Consider the following 19,924-nt stretch of genomic DNA (forward strand, 5'->3'; position numbering starts at 1 on the left):
TGTCAGGTAGTCCTGGGGCATGGTCCTAGGGCTCAGGTCCTCCGAGAGAGAGAAAAAAAGAGAGAGAATTAAGAGAGAGCATATGTGGGGTGGCCAGTCCTCTTCTGGCTGTGCCGGGTGGAGATTAAAACAACATGGCCAAGATGTTCAAATGTTCATAAATGATCAGCATGTTCGAATAATAAGAAGGCAGAACAGTTGAAACTGGAGCAGCAGCACGGCCAGGTGGACTGGGGACAGCAAGGAGTCATCATGTCAGGTAATCCTGGGGCATGGTCCTAGGGCTCAGGTCCTCCGAAAGAGAGAAGGAGAGAATTAGAGAACGCACACTTAGATTCACATAGGACACCGAATAGGACAGGAGAAGTACTCCAGATATAACAAACTGACCCTAGCCCCCTGACACATAAACTACTGCAGCATAAATACTGGAGGCTGAGACAGGAGGGGTCAGGAGACACTGTGGACCCATCCGAGGACACCCCCGGACAGGGCCAAACAGGAAGGATATAACCCCACCCACTTTGCCAAAGCACAGCCCCCACACCACTAGAGGGATATCTTCAACCACCAACTTACCATCCTGAGACAGGGCCGAGTATAGCCCACAAAGATCTCCGCCATGGCACAACCCAAGGGGGGGCGCCAACCCAGACAGGATGACCACATCAGTGAATCAACCCACTCAGGTGACACACCCCTTCCAGGGACGGCATGAGAGGGCCCCAGTAAGCCAGTGACTCAGCCCCTGTAATAGGGTTAGAGGCAGAGAATCCCAGTGGAAAGAGGGGAACCGGCCAGGCAGAGACAGCAAGGGCGGTTCGTTTCTCCAGAGCCTTTCCGTTCACCTTCCCACTCCTGGGCCAGACTACACTCAATCATATGACCCATACCACCCTCTGGAGAGCCCATAATATGTTGGTGACCCATTGTATACAAGTGATAAAGCCCAAGAAGCTGGTGTTTAGAGGATATATTGGCACGGTTTGCCGGCCCTCCACTTTGTCTCGGGCCTAACAGCACCTGTACCAATATATCCTCCAAACACCAGCTTCTTGGGCTTTATCACTTAAACAATGCACGCTCTAGAATGTACTTCAAGCCAATCAGAAACGAGTATTCAACAATGCCATGGTATGAAGCTGTTTATGGATATGTGTATGACTGTATACTGTAAGTCCATCTGCATTCCCCACTTTATTCTGTTCTGCCCTCTATCTGCTCAGTTAGGAACCTGCAGTCACCATTTAAAAAGCAGACATTTTAAACCTCTACAGAGCTGCCAGAGCCCATTGATTTTGGCGAAGCTGACGAGAGTAAATTAAGGTTATTCCTTTGAACATTTAAACATTTTGGCTATTCAATACTTCTCTGTCCACTGTGTGATTAAGTGTGTACTCTGAAGTATTTCAATGTGGTTTCAATTGAACTGTTTTCATGTTGCTGATGCTGGTTTTTTTCCACAGTGTTCCTGGCAGGAATTCGAGAGAGTTTGTTTGTTTGGTCTGTTGAGCATAAATAATGGAAAGTTCAGACTGCTGTTCATAATACCCTATCAGACAACCTACAGCTGCACAATGTTTGGTTAGTGCTCTAATGCAAAAATCCCCCACAGAGAAAATTCACTTTGTTTGCAAGAAATTCTTTATTTTTTTCACCACTCATCCCCACATCACTTGGTTTGGCAAAGGACAAGATTCACAGTGTTGAATGTAATGTTGGTGAGAAGGACTGCTGTCGTACATCATATCATATCTGCAAATACATTTAGTTTACTGTGGCCACACCGGTTTCCTCTCAGGTAGAGAGAGGTAGAAGGGAGAGGATGGGAAGAAAAGAGAGCGATGGAGAGTGGCCCCACTGAAACACTGCCCATTGCCTCCTGTTAGTTACAACCTACAGAAAGTCATTCAGAGAGCGATGGAGAGTGGCCCCACTGAAACACTGCCCATTGCCTCCTGTTAGTTACAACCTACAGAAAGTCATTCAGAGAGCGATGGAGAGTGGCCCCACTGAAACACTGCCCATTGCCTCCTGTTAGTTACAACCTACAGAATGTCATTCAGAGAGCGATGGAGAGTGGCCCCACTGAAACACTGCCCATTGCCTCCTGTTAGTTACAACCTACAGAAAGCCTGAAGAAAGTCATTCAGAGAGCAGATGGAGAGTGGCCCCACTGAAACACTGCCCATTGCCTCCTGTTAGTTACAACCTACAGAAAGCCTGAAGAAAGTCATTCAGAGAGCAGATGGAGAGTGGCCCCACTGAAACACTGCCCATTGCCTCCTGTTAGTTACAACCTACAGAAAGCCTGCAGAAAGTCATTCAGAGAGCAGATGGAGAGTGGCCCCACTGAAACACTGCCCATTGCCTCCTGTTAGTTACAACCTACAGAAAGCCTGCAGAAAGTCATTCAGAGAGCAGATGGAGAGTGGCCCCACTGAAACACTGCCCATTGCCTCCTGTTAGTTACAACCTACAGAAAGCCTGCAGAAAGTCATTCAGAGAGCAGATGGAGAGTGGCCCCACTGAAACACTGCCCATTGCCTCCTGTTAGTTACAACCTACAGAAAGCCTGCAGAAAGTCATTCAGAGAGCAGATGGAGAGTGGCCCCACTGAAACACTGCCCATTGCCTCCTGTTAGTTACAACCTACAGAAAGCCTGCAGAAAGTCATTCAGAGAGCAGATGGAGAGTGGCCCCACTGAAACACTTCCCATTGCCTCCTGTTAGTTACAACCTACAGAAAGCCTGCAGAAAGTCATTCAGAGAGCAGATGGAGAGTGGCCCCACTGAAACACTGCCCATTGCCTCCTGTTAGTTACAACCTACAGAAAGCCTGCAGAAAGTCATTCAGAGAGCAGATGGCCCTGGCACTTTAAGGAAGAACATTGTGCAATAGATTCAGGTTGGACTCTTATTCTAATTAAAAAGAAGACTTCCATATTGCCTGCTGTACTATCGCATAATGAGGTCCATATTCCAGTCATTTATTTGACTGGAGTGGGTATTCCCGTTAACTTTGCCACATGATATTTTGTAGCCAAGGTTTTCAGGGTCCGTCCCACCCCTCCAAGCCTACTCTTCCACCCCTAAGATGCTGCAGGGATGGGGAGGCTTTTAACCAAGCATTCTCCCCACACTGGGACAGCCTTATACCCTGTTGTTCATCCCAAACAAAGCCTCAAAAATCACACTGGCCCTCCAGTGTTTATGCCAGAGGAACCCCTTGCATGGAAAACACAATAAATAGCATGTGTGTACGTGTGTGTGATTTTGCAGATATCCGTGTGTCATTTTGTGTGTGTTTGCATGTGTGTGTGTGTGTATTTCACTCACAGACATGGTTTTATGTTAAGTTTATAATACAGTGCACAGCGTTGAGAGCTCAGTCTGTCTGTAGTGTCTTCAGCAACATGGTTGTCTCAGTGCCCGGACCAGGGGTTGGGGAAGTTGGTGTGGTCTCGGTGTCCGTTCCCGGTGTTTCCGCTCTGGGCCTCTCTCTTTCCAAGACCCACAGGCTCTCAGGGCTGCTTAGGCCTCTCCAGCTTCATTAAGGGCCCTGCGGTGGTGTCGGAGTCGCTGTGGTGCTTCCTCTCCCTGGGGGGCTCAGCCTTGCTGCAACGGGTCCACGATGGGGAGCGCATGTAACCTCCTCTGGGCAAGGGTGGCTGGTGGTGGCCTGGGGATGATAATGAGGAGAAGGGTCAAGCTATGCACATGACAAACATGTGATGAGAGGGTGAGTAAGTTATGGATCACACACATACAGACATGCACGTCTCTTAACCACACACATAAAACTCATGTACAGGCAAGGTGAGGTCAAAGTGCACGCCTCTCACGTATCCTGATATTTTTATGGAAAAAAAACAGACTAAGGGACATGTATGTTGTGAACTGCTCTATACAGCTCAAACATGCTGACCACGTAACCCAGAGGCCCTGGATTAAGTTTATGCAACTTCCTGTCTGTCACGTATATCATATACACTGAGTGGACAAAACATTAGGAACATTTCCATGACATAGACTGACCAGGTGAAATCTATGATCCCTTATTGTTATCCCTTGTTAAATCCACTTCAATCTGTGTAGGTGAGGGGGAAGGAGACAGGTTAAAGAAATATGACATATTTTTAAGCCAACTTGTCCCAACTGGGGGAAGCATTGGAATCAACATGGGCCAGCATCCCTGTGGAACGCTCTTAACCGCTAGTCTACCTGCTATCTCCCCCAATGGTCACCATACTGTAACTCATTTAACAAAGTGAATCAAGTCAGCAGGGACTGTCAACTCCCTGAAGTCACCTAATGCCTCTAAAAGCTTCCTTTCTCTATGCCACTTCAGTCAACTATGTTTTCCCAAGGTTCTCCAAAAATAGTTTACAACAGCACGCAGTGGTATAGTGAGTGCAGTTTGTTTCCCTACTGTAGAATAGATCAATTGGCTGTGGTTGAAAGTCATCCCGATCGCAAACACAGTAAAGAACAGAATAGAATTTAGTTCATGCAGCTCCACATGACCTATTCCTCTGGGATTCTGAAAAGGTCCTTACAGCATGATAGAGTTGCTCTGAATATAGAGGCAGATGAAACTATGAAGTACTCTGTCAGAGAGGCCGTGTGCAGTGAACTGAGTATCTGTTAGTGTATGTTAATGTGTATCCTATACATGTATGTGTCTCAAAGACACCGAATCCCAAGAGAAATGGAGGAGTTTAGAAAAGTAGGAGCGCTGTGTGCATGCGTGTGTAGTAGACGATAGAACATTTTAGTTTGATCTCTCTCTCTGCTTCTCATCTCCTCTCCGGTCATTGTTATTGCTCTAAAACAGTCACATGGTCACCTCTCCTCCAATCATCAGCTCCATTTAGCCTGCTGGCTGGTTATTCCAGTTCATTATGCTCACAATGGCTGCTTGTTTTAGCTGTCACAGACATTTGTCTCACACTTATTTTTCAGTGTCTCGAGGCAACAGAACTCCACCATAGAACCACTACACAGAACCACTACACAGCTCTCCGGTGTCTCTTTGGCCTATAGCCATCAGCATGCTAGATAGAGATTCTACCACTTCAGTTTTGTAGAGCGGTGATATCATGGATAGAGAATATGATTGGTTCGCTAACTACTAAGGGGAGTAGAAATGAGAGCTGATTAGTGTTTAGGTGATGAGGTGATGACATCAGAGGAATGTGTTTGTGAAATGTTTTGGCAAATAGGATGCCGCACTTGATCTACTGCACGCCATCTCCCTCGACATCTCCCTCTCCTCTCTCTCTCTCCCCCTCCTACACCCTTTCTTTCTCTGTCTCTCTCCCGAGTACCTATCTCTTTCTCTCTCTCCCGCTCCCACCCTCTCTGTTTCCCCTACTACACCCTTTCTTTCTCTGTCTCTCTCCCCGAGTACCTATCTCTTTCCCTCTCCCCCTGTACCCCCCTCCCTCTCTTTCCCCTACTACACCCTTTCTTTCTCTATCTCTCTCCCCGAGTACCTATCTCTTTCTCTCTCCCCTGTACCCCCCTCCCTCTCTTTCCACTACTACATCCTTTCTTTCGCTGCCTCTCTCCCCCCTCCCTCTCTTTCCACTACTACACTTTTTATTTCTCTGTCTCTCTCCTACGGTACCTCTCTTTCTTTGTGTCTATCTCCCCGCTCTCTTTAATCTTGAATCAACCCCCTCCACTCATATGTGTTAATCTGCATGTCCTTGAGTGCACAAAAGGGACCGGTGTCAAGCAAGTTCACACGAATATTGGTCATACGAAGGGACATATGAAATAAAGAAGCACTGCATCTTTACACCACTTGGTGGTGCTGTTCCTTGTTACAGAGATCACAGGATTAATAGGTGTAGCTTTTTAACCCTCTACTGCACACAGATCAATGCAATTACTGTCTAATCATAAGGCACGTCCCAGCTCTCACTCTCTATGTTAAATGCTGTAACTATAGATAAACCAGCAGTGATGTATGTTCACACGCACACACGCATGCGTGCGCACACACACACACACACACACACACACACACACACACACACACACACACACCACACACACACACACACACACACAGTATTGATCCCTGAAGATTGATGGTGTCTCCATTGGATTTTAATGGGAGGGACAAGAGCCTCCTCAGCATCCTGAGTGCTTGTTAATTAAACTTTGTATCTGCCACCGCTGGTCCTTGTGTGTGTATATCCTTACTTTCATGATGTGTCTCTGCATCTCTACCAGTATGTCTCTATCTGTGTCCTTGTCTATGTCTGTGTGTGACTAGAATGCTATAGTCGCTGTATGAGTCAGCCCATCCCTGGTCAGGGTTTTGTGATTGACAGCTCTATGAATATGGATGCAGGAGAAGCCTCATCTTCTCCCTGCAGGGTGCTGACAGAGACAGATCAGAGGATGAGACTCTCACCCCACAAACACACACCTCTATCTATCTCTCATTTAACATCCCTTACCCTCAGACCTTCATATCAGGACCCCCAACCACCCCTTTCCCTATTGCTCAGGACCTACTCATAACCAACTCCATTGAGAGTCCTCCCATTTAGTTCAGAATATAATTTAGTTTATGCAGCTTCACTCAGTTATGTTTGCACAATCCAAATCCAATTTCCTTAACTCAATCCCCCATCAGCACAAAGGCACCCCCCTTCTATCTCATTCTTGTAGTGTCTCTCTCCCTCTCTGCCTCTCTGCCTCCCTACCTCCCTCCCTGCCTCCCAGCCACCATGTCTGCAGTGTCTCGCTGTACTAAACCCCTCTGTCTAATAAGCCCTTCTGTGCTGTTGGCTCCATCAGATTCCACAACCTGTGAGTTGCTGTGAGAACAAAGTCCACAGAAAACACCAGCCTGTGCTCTACAAAGGCTCTTAAACCACAGGGAAGCACAATGCCAGTATGGCGCCAACACGCTGTGTGTACCGTGTATGTTACACCTGGTTACTGTGTGTGTGTGTGTGTGTACCGTGTATGTTACACCTGGTTACTGTGTGTGTGTGTGTGTGTGTGTGTGTGTGTGTGTGTGTGTGTGTGTGTGTGTGTGTGTGTGTGTGTGTGTGTACCGTGTATGTTACACCTGGTTACTGTGTGTGTGTGTATGTGTGTGTGTGTGTGTGTGTGTGTGTGTACCGTGTATGTTACACCTGGTTACTGTGTGTGTGTGTACCGTGTATGTTACACCTGGTTACTGTGTGTGTGTGTGTGTGTGTGTGTGTGTGTGTGTGTGTGTGTGTGTGTGTGTGTGTGTGTACCGTGTATGTTACACCTGGTTACTGTGTGTGTGTGTGTGTGTGTTACACCTGGTTACTGTGTGTGCGTGCGTCATGCATGCGTGCGAATGTGTGTGTTTGTGTGTGTGTTACACCTGGTTACTGTGTGTGCGTGCGTGCATGCGAATGTGTGTGTGTGTGTGTGTGTTACACCTGGTTACTGTGTGTGCGTGCGTGTGTGCGTGTATGTGTGCGAATGTGTGTGTGTGTGTGTTACACCTGCTTACTGTGTGTGCGTGCGTGCGAATGTGTGTTTCATGTTGGGACTGGGACGTCAGTTATGGTGCCCCTCTTTGTGCAGTCCTTTCAGAGGCCCCAGTGGACTCCTAAAGATTTATGAGCAAGACTACTACAGTTACCCTGAATGGAAATGTTTTCCCCCAGTCTTGCCCACAGCTGCTGCTACAGTATAGTGGGTGGTTGTGTTATTTCTGCTTGGAAAGCTTCAACCTGCCTTGTTAACACTGAGGAACCACAGCATCAAAACACACAGATTGGATCGATCTGGAAACATCACCATGTGTTGCCCATCCCCCTTCGATGGTAGCAGATTTGAAGGCAGCAAAAGGGTATATGCTACTGTTTATTGTAATGAGACCACCTAGCCAGTGACTATCTCTGGTAAAGTGGTGACAGTAAGAGCTGCAGTGTCCTCTCTCTGTCCTCCTGTGTCATCACAGGGTGTGACTGGGCTCCATTCTACTGTCTCACTCCTCCTCAGATGAGTTTTAAGGTGGTCAAAGTGATCCTGGGGTTTGTAGTTTAAAAAGGATCTTTGAGGTGATAATGGTCATAATGGGCATTGTAGTCTCTGTAGAGATCTGGTATGTCATCTCTTGTTATATATCTATTTCACATACACAGAGAAGATGCAGATACTGACTGTACAGAGGGGTGGGGGCCTACCAATGCAGCTGTACACATTTAGCTTATCTAATTTGTTGCTCTACCTTTTTCCTCTGGTCTTCCCTCACTTATCTAACTCTCTCTGGCCTTGATCCCTCCATCCTCTCCTCATCCCTCCATCCCCTCCTCATCCCTTCATCCCTCCATCCCCTCCTCATCCCTTCATCCCTCCATCCCCTCCTCATCCCCCCATCCCCCCAGCCCCTCCATTTCTTCTGACCATCTCATCTGCCAACTCTGATCCCTAGGCTGTCCTGACTGGCAGGTGCCCACACAGCTTCCATTACCCCTGTCTGTCCAGTATACAGTGAAAGAGGAGAGGAGAGAAATGAAAATAAAATAAAGGAAAGGGATGGAAAAGAGGAAAAACAGAAGAAAATAAGAGGGATACATAAATAATGTGTAAGTGTGCAGTCATTTTGTTTAAGGCCTGATGATGATAACAGTATCTACAACTCAGGAGAGTCCTGGCCTTGTATCCAGCTGAGAACAGTAAATCATTCAGGACTGCATTCAGAGTGAACTCCCTCAGCCTCCCCTATCTTCCTTTCCTCCTCCCCTTCCATTTCCCACACAAACCAATCTCACTATCCCACTCTCCCCCTGGCCTTCCCCTCCTCTTCCTCCCCTCTCTCCTTTTACCTTTGACTAACCCTCCATTCACCCTCTTCCCCAACAGCCCCCCTCACCTTCTCCTCCACCTGCTTTTCCCCAGCCAATCTGCTCTTATCCCCAACTCACCCTCTCCTTTTTTCCCACGGCTTTACACTGACTGAAATGACTTCCTCCCGCCTACTGACCTAGGTTCATAACACACTCCTATGGAATACCCAGTCGCTCTACCTTTAAAGACTACAGTCTACATATTATGCACATTATCCACCCATGCATTCCCTTCATGTAGCCATGTCAAGGTCTTTAGATCCTTTCACCTTGATAATCAGTTAGACAATACATTTACTGAACAAGCAAGCCACCTTCTTCCTTCACTGTAATACACTCTATACCTCTGGCTACAGAGCTTGTTATTTATCATTAGAGCAGGTGGTGATACTGAAGGAGCTTTAAGGGAACACAGATATAACAAGGAAGTAACAGAACAGCTGGATCTCACAGCTAAGATGTGTCCTGTCCTCCCTGGGTAAGGTAACACTAACCCCTGATAAACAACTCCCTCTTTCTCACACACACACACACACACACACACACACACACACACACACACACACACACACACACACACACACACACACACACACACACACACACACACACACACACACACACACACACACATACACACACACACACACACACACAGGGGAGCAGCTGTACACTCTGGACAGTCTGGCCTGGACACTGGGGAGCAGCTGTACAGTCTGGCCTGGACACTGGGCAGCAGCTGTACAGTCTGGCCTAGACACTGGGGAGCAGCTGTACAGTCTGGCCTGGACACTGGGCAGCAGCTGTACAGTCTGGCCTAGACACTGGGGAGCAGCTATACAGTCTGGATAGTCTGGCCTGGACACTGGAGAGCAGCTGTACAGTCTGGATAGTCTGGCCTGGACACTGGGCAGCAGCTGTACAGTCTGGCCTAGACACTGGGGAGCAGCTGTACAGTCTGGCCTGGACACTGGGAAGCAGCTGTACAGTCTGGCCTGGACACTGGGCAGCAGCTGTACAGTCTGGCCTAGACACTGGGGAGCAGCTGTACAGTCTGGCCTGGACACTGGGCAGCAGCTGTACAGTCTGGCCTAGACACTGGGGAGCAGCTGTACAGTCTGGCCTGGACACTGGGCAGCAGCTGTACAGTCTGGCCTAGACACTGGGGAGCAGCTATACAGTCTGGCCTGGACACTGGGCAGCAGCTGTACAGTCTGGATAGTCTGGCCTGGACACTGGGGAGCAGCTGTACAGTCTGGATAGTCTGGCATAGACACTGTGGAGCAGCTATACAGTCTGGCCTAGACGCTGGGCAGCAGCTGTACAGTCTGGATAGTCTGGCCTGGACACTGGGGATCAGCTGTACAATCTGGATAGTCTGGCCTGGACACTGGGGAGCAGCTGTACAGTCTGGATAGTCTGGCCTGGACACTAGAGAGCAGCTGTGGTCGTTAGTCATGCATGTGTGTATGAGTGTGTGTGTTTGCAAGGGTATGTGTATCTCTGTATCCCTTCTTGATTCCGTACGCAAAACACACTCATATCTGATCACATTGTGCCACTGCTGGAGTGAGTCAGAGTGTCACTGTCTGATCTATGAGTGGGAAATAGAGAAAACACCAGCCAATGACAAAGCACTTTGAGCTACTTGGCAATGAAGATAGGATGCAAACCAGCATACATCTACTGAATGCAGATATAGTGAGGGAAAAAAGTATTTGATCCCCTGCTGATTTTGTACGTTTGCCCACTGACAAAGAAATGATCAGTCTATGAATTTAATGGTAGGTTTATTTGAACAGTGAGAGACAGAATAACAACAAAAAAATCCAGAAAAACGCATGTCAAAAATGTTATAAATTGATTTGCATTTTAATGAGGGAAATAAGTATCCTGACTTGTCTCCCTGCCGTTGAAAAACATCCCCACAGCATGATGCTGCCACCACCATGCTTCATCGTAAGGATGGTGCCAGGTTTCCTCCAGACATAACGCTTGGCATTCAGGCCAAAGAGTTCAATCTTGGTTTCATCAGACCAGAGAATCTTGTTTCTCATCGTCTGAGAGTCCTTTAGGTGTCTTTTGGCAAACTACAAGTGGGCTGTCATGTGCCTTTTACTGAGGAGTGGTTTCTGTCTTGCTACTCTACCCTAAAAGCCTGATTGTTGGAGTGCTGCAGTGATGGTTGTCCTTCTGGAAGGTTATTCTGTCGCCACAGAGGAACTCTGGAGCTTTGTCAGAGTGACCATCAGGTTCTAGGTCACCTCCCTGACCAAGCCCCTTCTCCGCCGATTGCTCAGTTTGGCCGGGCGGCCAGCTCTAGGAAGAGTCATGCTTCTTCCATTTAAGAATGATGGAGGCCACTGTGTTCTTGGGGACTTTCAATTCTGCATAATTTTTGGTTACCCTTCTCTCGATCTGTGCCTCAACACAATCCTGTCTCGGGGCTCTATGGACAATTCCTTTGACCTCATGGCTTGGTTTTTGGTCTGACATGCATTGCCAACTGTGGGACTTTATATAGACAGGTGTGTGCCTTTCCAAATCATGTCCAATCAAATGAATTTACTACAAGTGGACTCCAATCAAGTTGTGGAAACATCTCAAGAATGATCAATGGAATCAGGATGCGCCTGAGCTCAATTTTGGAATCTCATCTCAGCAAAGGGTCTGAATACTTTCTGAATAATTTTGCAAAAAAAAAACATGTTTTCACTTTTTCATTATGGAATATTGTGTGTAGATTGAGGAGGGGAAAATAGTTTAATCCATTTTAGAGTAAGGCTGTAACGTAAACAAATATGGAAAAAGTCAAGGGGTCTGAATACTTTCTGAATGCACTGTGTAGATGTGAAAATAAACACTTTTATCAGGGTCTGTATTACACATTGAGACAATATTTTTGGTGTTTTGATCCCATTTACCACCACTCTGCTATCTTAGTACACTAGTCCTGACTCCCATTCACCAGCCATAGGTCTTAATACAACACCTAAAATCTCCGCACGGTCCCTGACCTCCTCGACAGTATCACCCCACTGAGTGAGATTATGGCCATCACACGATGCTGCTTATTCCTCCTGCTGGGCTGGATGGCTGGGGATATACTGTTGTTCTTCCTGTGAGTTTTATGGCTGTGGTGCTCACCGCACGAGCCCTGTGGTGAGGTCCTGCCGTCAGGACCAGGATATCTGGCATATTCACTGGAGCTCAGGGAGCCATCAGTCTCTTGTGGAGAAATGGGAACCCTTGCTGCGGTGGGAACCCTTGCTGCGGTGGGAACCCTTGCTGCGGTGGGAACCCTTGCTGCGGTGGGAACCCTTGCTGCGGTGGGAACCCTTGCTCACCACCTCTCATGTATTTCTCTTTCATGTTTCTCCCGTTCTCCCTCCCTCTCTCTTTTTAATGCTCCCTCTCCCTCTCCCCTCTCTGCCTCCCGCCTCTCTCTGTCACTAGGGGTCCCCAGCACACTGATCTACCTAGTCAGGTGCCTCCTCCTCCTCCCCCTCCCCCTCAGCGGGATTATTCTAGGAGGAGGTTTTGGGGTACAGCACAATGCAGTGATTAAAGCAGCCTGAGAGTTGTAGGTGTGTGTGTGTGTGTGTGTGTGTGTGTGTGTGTGTGTGTGTGTGTGTGTGTGTGTGTGTGTGTGTGTGTGTGTGTGTGTGTGTGTGTGTGTGTGTGTGTGTGTGTGTGTGTGTGTGTGTGTGTGTGACAAAACAGACTTGGTTGACTTTCTGTGTAATGAAAAGAAAATGTGTCTCCTTGCCTGTGACAGACGTGTTTGGGAAACTGAATGAACTGAACCCAAGCATGCAGGGGAAATTCAAAAACCTTCTACAGATGAGTGACCGAATCAGTGGATTCAGAGGAAAGGATTCTTATTGGAGAGAGTCATTCAAAAGTGAACCATGCCCCCTTCCCTTCCCTTTCTAACAGAAAACAGCATCAGTAAGTGTCCCACACAAGTGATGACTACTTACCTCCAACGCTTGGAAGAGCACTTTGGCACCTACTTCTCAATCCATTTGACTGTGATCCTTGCTCAATTGACATGCTGGTAAGGGAAATTGAATAGCTGATTAAGCTGTCATTCACAGATCACTACAGAGGAGTTTTGGTTCCTGACTCAAAGGGAATACCCTGCCATCTCCCTCTGACATTAATGCTGCATTCAAAACAACTGGGAATTCCGACTTCAGTGCGATCAAGTGAACTGGGAACTGAAAAAATGAGCTCCGACTGGAAAAAAATTGTTTTGAATGGTCATCCAACTCTTTGGCCTCTTAGAGCTCTGACTTTCCGACCTGAAGATCACTGACATCATTATTTTACCTTGTTTTTTTCTCAGTTCCCAGTTGTCTTAAAAGCACCATTAAACTCATGGTACCCTTTGCCAACTTATATATGGATGAAGCTGGATTCTGTGCTCACGTCTGCATTATAACCAAATATCGGTCCAGGTTGGATGTGACAGCAGAAATGAGGTGCGCACTGTCAAACGTGTCCCCGGACTTTGAGATACTCCGACGCCACATGCATCAAGTACACCCATCTCGTTATTGGTAGTGAGAAAAGATACATTATGTCAGACTAATTTGCAGATGACTGTCATAGCCCCACATAAAATGTATGTGATGGTGAGTTGAGAAGACAATCAAAAATACTGTTAGAATGTTTTTCAAATGACTGCCATAACGTTTTTTGGGGGGGCTAACATTGGCTGTTAATTACATATTTCTTTTCACATGGTTGGGGTCATGAGAATTTTCCGCTATCAAAATGTGGTTGTGGGCCAAAAAAGTTTCGGAACCCCTGACTTACGGGCTAAGGTCAGACAAGGGAGAAACACAATACCTTTTTATGGGGAGTAATGTGATAAATTGGCACGGGTCAATCCTGGGGGTAAGGAGAAGGAGTGTGGGTGATGTCTAAGCAAGATTGCTGTATTTCTTAAAGTGCACCTTTGTGAGGTCATTTTAATATCCCGCACATAGAGCTGAACATAGCGCTCTGTGGTTCCCCATGATGAGAACATACATACGTTTAGAACAGGTGTATTGTAAAGTGAACATCTGAGTACTGTTCCCAAGTCAGCTCCTGAGAGTGCACACATATCTCTTCTTAAGAGAGATGAGGTGAGAGTGTGAGCGTAAAGCATTTGAACAGAGTGATGATGTGGAGCTCTATGAGGATCGTTCTCCCTCTCAGCAGGAAACATGGGGCTATGGATCATAAGTAATACATTGGATGGATTTCCTGCTTCCTCTGATTGTGAGGAGGGCGGTTTGCTGGGCCCAGACGCGTCCCTGATCACAGGTTAATCAGACTCCCCTCTAACTAATGCTAATTAGCACTATGCTACAGTAGTCTATTGTTCCCAGCCTGGGATCTGGTGCCAATAACTATCAACATTGACATGGGCAAATCTGAAATTAGAATCTCCCAGAGACGCATAACAGGAATATACTGTATCTTGGTCAATATCACAAAATATAGAGAACTGCTTGAATTGCAGTAAGAATTTAGAGGAAGGTTCAATCCAATGTGCTGCTGAAGTTTTATTGGGTTCTCCCATGTGTCCCTTTCCCTGCAGCCAAAGAGAACACAATTGTAAGCTTTTTATTAGAGTGCTCTATAGACCCGGCGCACACACACACACACACACACACACACACACACACACACACACACACACACACTTGCTATCAGCTAAGCCTTTTAGATTTTGATGTAATGGGGTCGTATACTACAGAATGGGGTGATATGTGAATGAGTCTGTCTAGTGGACAGAGTTTTTAGGTAATTTGGGTAATGGTTCTCTCAAAGCGAGCAAAGACAATGTTTTAGCCAGTCCATCACACTAGGGTCGTCTTGGTTAGAGAACACAGGGGTTGTCAAATCCACCATTCAATGGTTAATGAATTGAGTCGATTTATTGGTTAAGTGGTTGATTAAAATGGTCTAACCTGCTGGGGACTCGTTGTGGTTCTCCTCATCAGAGTCAGCGAACACCTCAGCCAGCTCCTGGTCAGACATGTCGGTTAGCTCTGTCAGGTCCAGGAGGTCAAAGTGCACCTCCAGGGAGGACACACTGCTCAGAGGCTCTGCAGGGTCAGAGAGAGAGAGGAAATTAGTAAGGTCATAGTTATGGACTGATATGGAGTAGCTGGTGGGTTTTATGATAAACTGAATAACAACCCAGTAGATGTGTAATATCTCACTACAACTCAATGCTGTCTACACAACTTACCCAGAACACCCCCTCCGCCACACACACATACACAACCCCCACACCCCCCTGACCCTCCCTCACATTCTCAGTGCCCCCTGGTGTGGAACTTATCTCTTGTGTTGTTTTGATGCTCTGAGCCATACTGTAATAGAAAGATAAAACAAGTCCTCTCTTTTATCTGCTTCACAGAGAGACAGCTGGGCTTTGTGTGCTGAGCTGTCCTGTGGAAGAGATATGGGTTTCTGTGTCAGAATGATACCATTCTTAACAGCCAATATTTGACTGGAGCATCAGGACAAGGGCCAGAGATGCCAGAAATAGAGGGTATTAAAACAACATGGTTAGACTGTTCCTTCTCCTCGCCCTCTGTCCTGAGTGTATGGCACCTGTTCTTGATTCCAAAAGTCCCCAATACCCCAGACCCTGCTCCGATGTCTATTGATACCCCAGACCCTGCTCCAATGTCTATTGATACAACAGACCCTGCTCCAATGTCTATTGATACCCCAGACCCTGCTCCAATGTCTATTGATACCCCAGACCCTGCTCCAATGTCTATTGATACCCCAGACCCTGCTCCAATGTCTATTGATACCCCAGACCCTGCTCCAATGTCTATTGATACCCCAGACCCTGCTCCAATGTCTATTGATACCCCAGACCCTGCTCCAATGTCTATTGATACAACAGACCCTGCTCCAATGTCTATTGATACACCAGACCCTGCTCCAATGTCTATTGATACCCCAGACCCTGCTCCAATGTCTATTGATACCCCAGACCCTGCTCCAATGTCTATTGATACAACAGACCCTGCTCCAATGTCTATTGATACCCCAGACCCTGCTCCAATGTCTATTGATACCCCAGACCCTGCTCCAATGTCTATTGATACCCCAGACCCTGCTCCAATGTCTATTGATACCCCAGACCCTGCTCCAATGTCTATTGATACCCCAGACCCTGCTCCAATGTCTATTGATACCCCAGACCCTGCTCCAATGTCTATTGATACCCCAGACCCTGCTCCAATGTCTATTGATACACCAGACCCTGCTCCAATGTATATTGATACAACAGACCCTGCTCCAATGTCTATTGATACCCCAGACCCTGCTCCAATGTCTATTGATACCCCAGACCCTGCTCCAATGTCTATTGATACCCCAGACCCTGCTCCAATGTCTATTGATACCCCAGACCCTGCTCCAATGTCTATTGATACCCCAGACCCTACTCCAATGTCTATTGATACCCCAGAACCTGCTCCAATGTCTATTGATACCCCAGACCCTGCTCCAATGTCTATTGATACCCCAGACCCTGCTCCAATGTCTATTGATACCCCAGACCCTGCTCCAATGTCTGTTGATACCCCAGACCCTGCTCCAATGTCTATTGATACCCCAGACCCTGCTCCAATGTCTATTGATACCCCAGACCCTGCTCCAATGTCTATTGATACCCCAGACCCTGCTCCAATGTCTATTGATACCCCAGACCCTGCTCCAATGTCTATTGATACCCCAGACCCTGCTCCAATGTCTATTGATACCCCAGACCCTGCTCCAATGTCTATTGATACCCCAGACCCTGCTCCAATGTCTATTGATACCCCAGACCCTGCTCCAATGTCTTGATACCCCAGACCCTGCTCCAATGTCTTGATACCCCAGACCCTGCTCCAATGTCTATTGATACCCCACACCCTGCTCCAATGTCTATTGATACCCCAGACCCTGCTCCAATGTCTATTGATACCCCAGACCCTGCTCCAATGTCTTGATACCCCAGACCCTGCTCCAATGTCTATTGATACCCCAGACCCTGCTCCAATGTCTATTGATACCCCAGACCCTGCTCCAATGTCTATTGATACCCCAGACCCTGCTCCAATGTCTATTGATACACCAGACCCTGCTCCAATGTATATTGATACAACAGACCCTGCTCCAATGTCTATTGATACCCCAGACCCTGCTCCAATGTCTATTGATACCCCAGACCCTGCTCCAATGTCTATTGATACCCCAGACCCTGCTCCAATGTCTATTGATACCCCAGACCCTGCTCCAATGTCTATTGATACCCCAGACCCTGCTCCAATGTCTATTGATACCCCAGACCCTGCTCCAATGTCTATTGATACCCCAGACCTGCTCCAATGTCTATTGATACCCCAGACCCTGCTCCAATGTCTTGATACCCCAGACCCTGCTCCAATGTCTTGATACCCCAGACCCTGCTCCAATGTCTATTGATACCCCACACCCTGCTCCAATGTCTATTGATACCCCAGACCCTGCTCCAATGTCTATTGATACCCCAGACCCTGCTCCAATGTCTATTGATACCCCAGACCCTGCTCCAATGTCTATTGATACCCCAGACCCTGCTCCAATGTCTATTGATACCCCAGACCCTGCTCCAATGTCTATTGATACCCCAGACCCTGCTCCAATGTCTATTGATACACCAGACCCTGCTCCAATGTATATTGATTCAACAGACCCTGCTCCAATGTCTATTGATACCCCAGACCCTGCTCCAATGTCTATTGATACCCCAGACCCTGCTCCAATGTCTATTGATACCCCAGACCCTGCTCCAATGTCTATTGATACCCCAGACCCTGCTCCAATGTCTATTGATACCCCAGACCCTGCTCCAATGTCTATTGATACCCCAGACCCTACTCCAATGTCTATTGATACCCCAGAACCTGCTCCAATGTCTATTGATACCCCAGACCCTGCTCCAATGTCTATTGATACCCCAGACCCTGCTCCAATGTCTATTGATACCCCAGACCCTGCTCCAATGTCTATTGATACCCCAGACCCTGCTCCAATGTCTATTGATACCCCAGACCCTGCTCCAATGTCTTGATACCCCAGACCCTGCTCCAATGTCTAGATACCCCAGACCCTGCTCCAATGTCTATTGATACCCCAGACCCTGCTCCAATGTCTATTGATACAACAGACCCTGCTCCAATGTCTATTGATACCCCAGACCCTGCTCCAATGTCTATTGATACCCCAGACCCTGCTCCAATGTATATTGATACCCCAGACCCTGCTCCAATGTCTATTGATACCCCATACCCTGCTCCAATGTCTTGATACCCCAGACCCTGCTCCAATGTCTATTGATACCCCACACCCTGCTCCAATGTCTATTGATACCCCAGACCCTGCTCCAATGTCTATTGATACCCCAGACCCTGCTCCAATGTCTTGATACCCCAGACCCTGCTCCAATGTCTATTGATACCCCAGACCCTGCTCCAATGTCTATTGATACCCCAGACCCTGCTCCAATGTCTATTGATACCCCAGACCCTGCTCCAATGTCTATTGATACACCAGACCCTGCTCCAATGTATATTGATACAACAGACCCTGCTCCAATGTCTATTGATACCCCAGACCCTGCTCCAATGTCTATTGATACCCCAGACCCTGCTCCAATGTCTATTGATACCCCAGACCCTGCTCCAATGTCTATTGATACAACAGACCCTGCTCCAATGTCTATTGATACCCCAGACCCTGCTCCAATGTCTATTGATACCCCAGACCCTGCTCCAATGTCTATTGATACCCCAGACCCTGCTCCAATGTCTATTGATACACCAGACCCTGCTCCAATGTCTATTGATACCCCAGACCCTGCTCCAATGTCTATTGATACCCCAGACCCTGCTCCAATGTCTATTGATACCCCAGACCCTGCTCCAATGTCTATTGATACACCAGACCCTGCTCCAATGTCTATTGATACCCCAGACCCTGCTCCAATGTCTATTGATACCCCAGACCCTGCTCCAATGTCTATTGATACACCAGACCCTGCTCCAATGTCTATTGATACACCAGACCCTGCTCCAATGTCTATTGATACCCCAGACCCTGCTCCAATGTCTATTGATACCCCAGAACCTGCTCTAATGTCTATTGATACCCCAGACCCTGCTCCAATGTCTATTGATACCCCAGACCCTGCTCCAATGTCTATTGATACCCCAGACCCTGCTCCAATGTCTATTGATACCCCAGACCCTGCTCCAATGTCTATTGATACACCAGACCCTGCTCCAATGTCTATTGATACCCCAGACCCTGCTCCAATGTCTATTGATACCCCAGAACCTGCTCTAATGTCTATTGATACCCCAGACCCTGCTCCAATGTCTATTGATACCCCAGACCCTGCTCCAATGTCTATTGATACCCCAGACCCTGCTCCAATGTCTATTGATACCCCAGACCCTGCTCCAATGTCTATTGATACCCCAGACCCTGCTCCAATGTCTATTGATACCCCAGACCCTGCTCCAATGTCTATTGATACCCCAGACCCTGCTCCAATGTCTATTGATACCCAGACCTGCTCCAATGTCTATTGATACCCCAGACCCTGCTCCAATGTCTATTGATACCCCAGACCCTGCTCCAATGTCTATTGATACCCCAGACCCTGCTCCAATGTCTATTGATACCCCAGACCCTGCTCCAATGTCTATTGATACCCCAGACCCTGCTCCAATGTCTATTGATACCCCAGACCCTGCTCCAATGTCTATTGATACCCCAGACCCTGCTCCAATGTCTATTGATACCCCCAGACCTGCTCCATGTCTATTGATACCCCAGACCCTGCTCCAATGTCTATTGATACCACAGACCCTGCTCCAATGTCTATTGATACCCCAGACCCTGCTCCAATGTCTATTGATACCCCAGACCCTGCTCCAATGTCTATTGATACACCAGAGCAGCACGACTGTGCCGTTAACATGTACTGTTTTTATTCACGTTAAAATAAG

At 47.5% G+C, this 19,924-nt stretch overlaps 1 protein-coding gene across 2 annotated transcripts in view; it reads right to left on the reverse strand.

Moving 5' to 3' along the window:
- Window positions 1-1,626: 1,626 nt before the first annotated feature.
- LOC116359547 (dysbindin domain-containing protein 1-like) overlaps window positions 1,627-19,924 on the reverse strand; it is a 46,836-nt gene continuing 28,538 nt past the window's right edge. For both annotated transcript variants that reach the window (XM_031812312.1, XM_031812315.1), the window contains exons 3-4: window positions 14,828-14,965; window positions 1,627-3,682 (exon numbers count right to left, since the gene is read on the reverse strand). In XM_031812312.1, the coding sequence (XP_031668172.1) occupies window positions 3,525-3,682; window positions 14,828-14,965 (296 nt within the window). In that variant the 3' untranslated portion in view covers window positions 1,627-3,524. The remainder of the gene's footprint in view (window positions 3,683-14,827; window positions 14,966-19,924) is intronic.

Source organism: Oncorhynchus kisutch, linkage group LG3 (genome assembly GCF_002021735.2).
Source record: "Oncorhynchus kisutch isolate 150728-3 linkage group LG3, Okis_V2, whole genome shotgun sequence".
Taxonomy (NCBI): domain Eukaryota; kingdom Metazoa; phylum Chordata; class Actinopteri; order Salmoniformes; family Salmonidae; genus Oncorhynchus; species Oncorhynchus kisutch.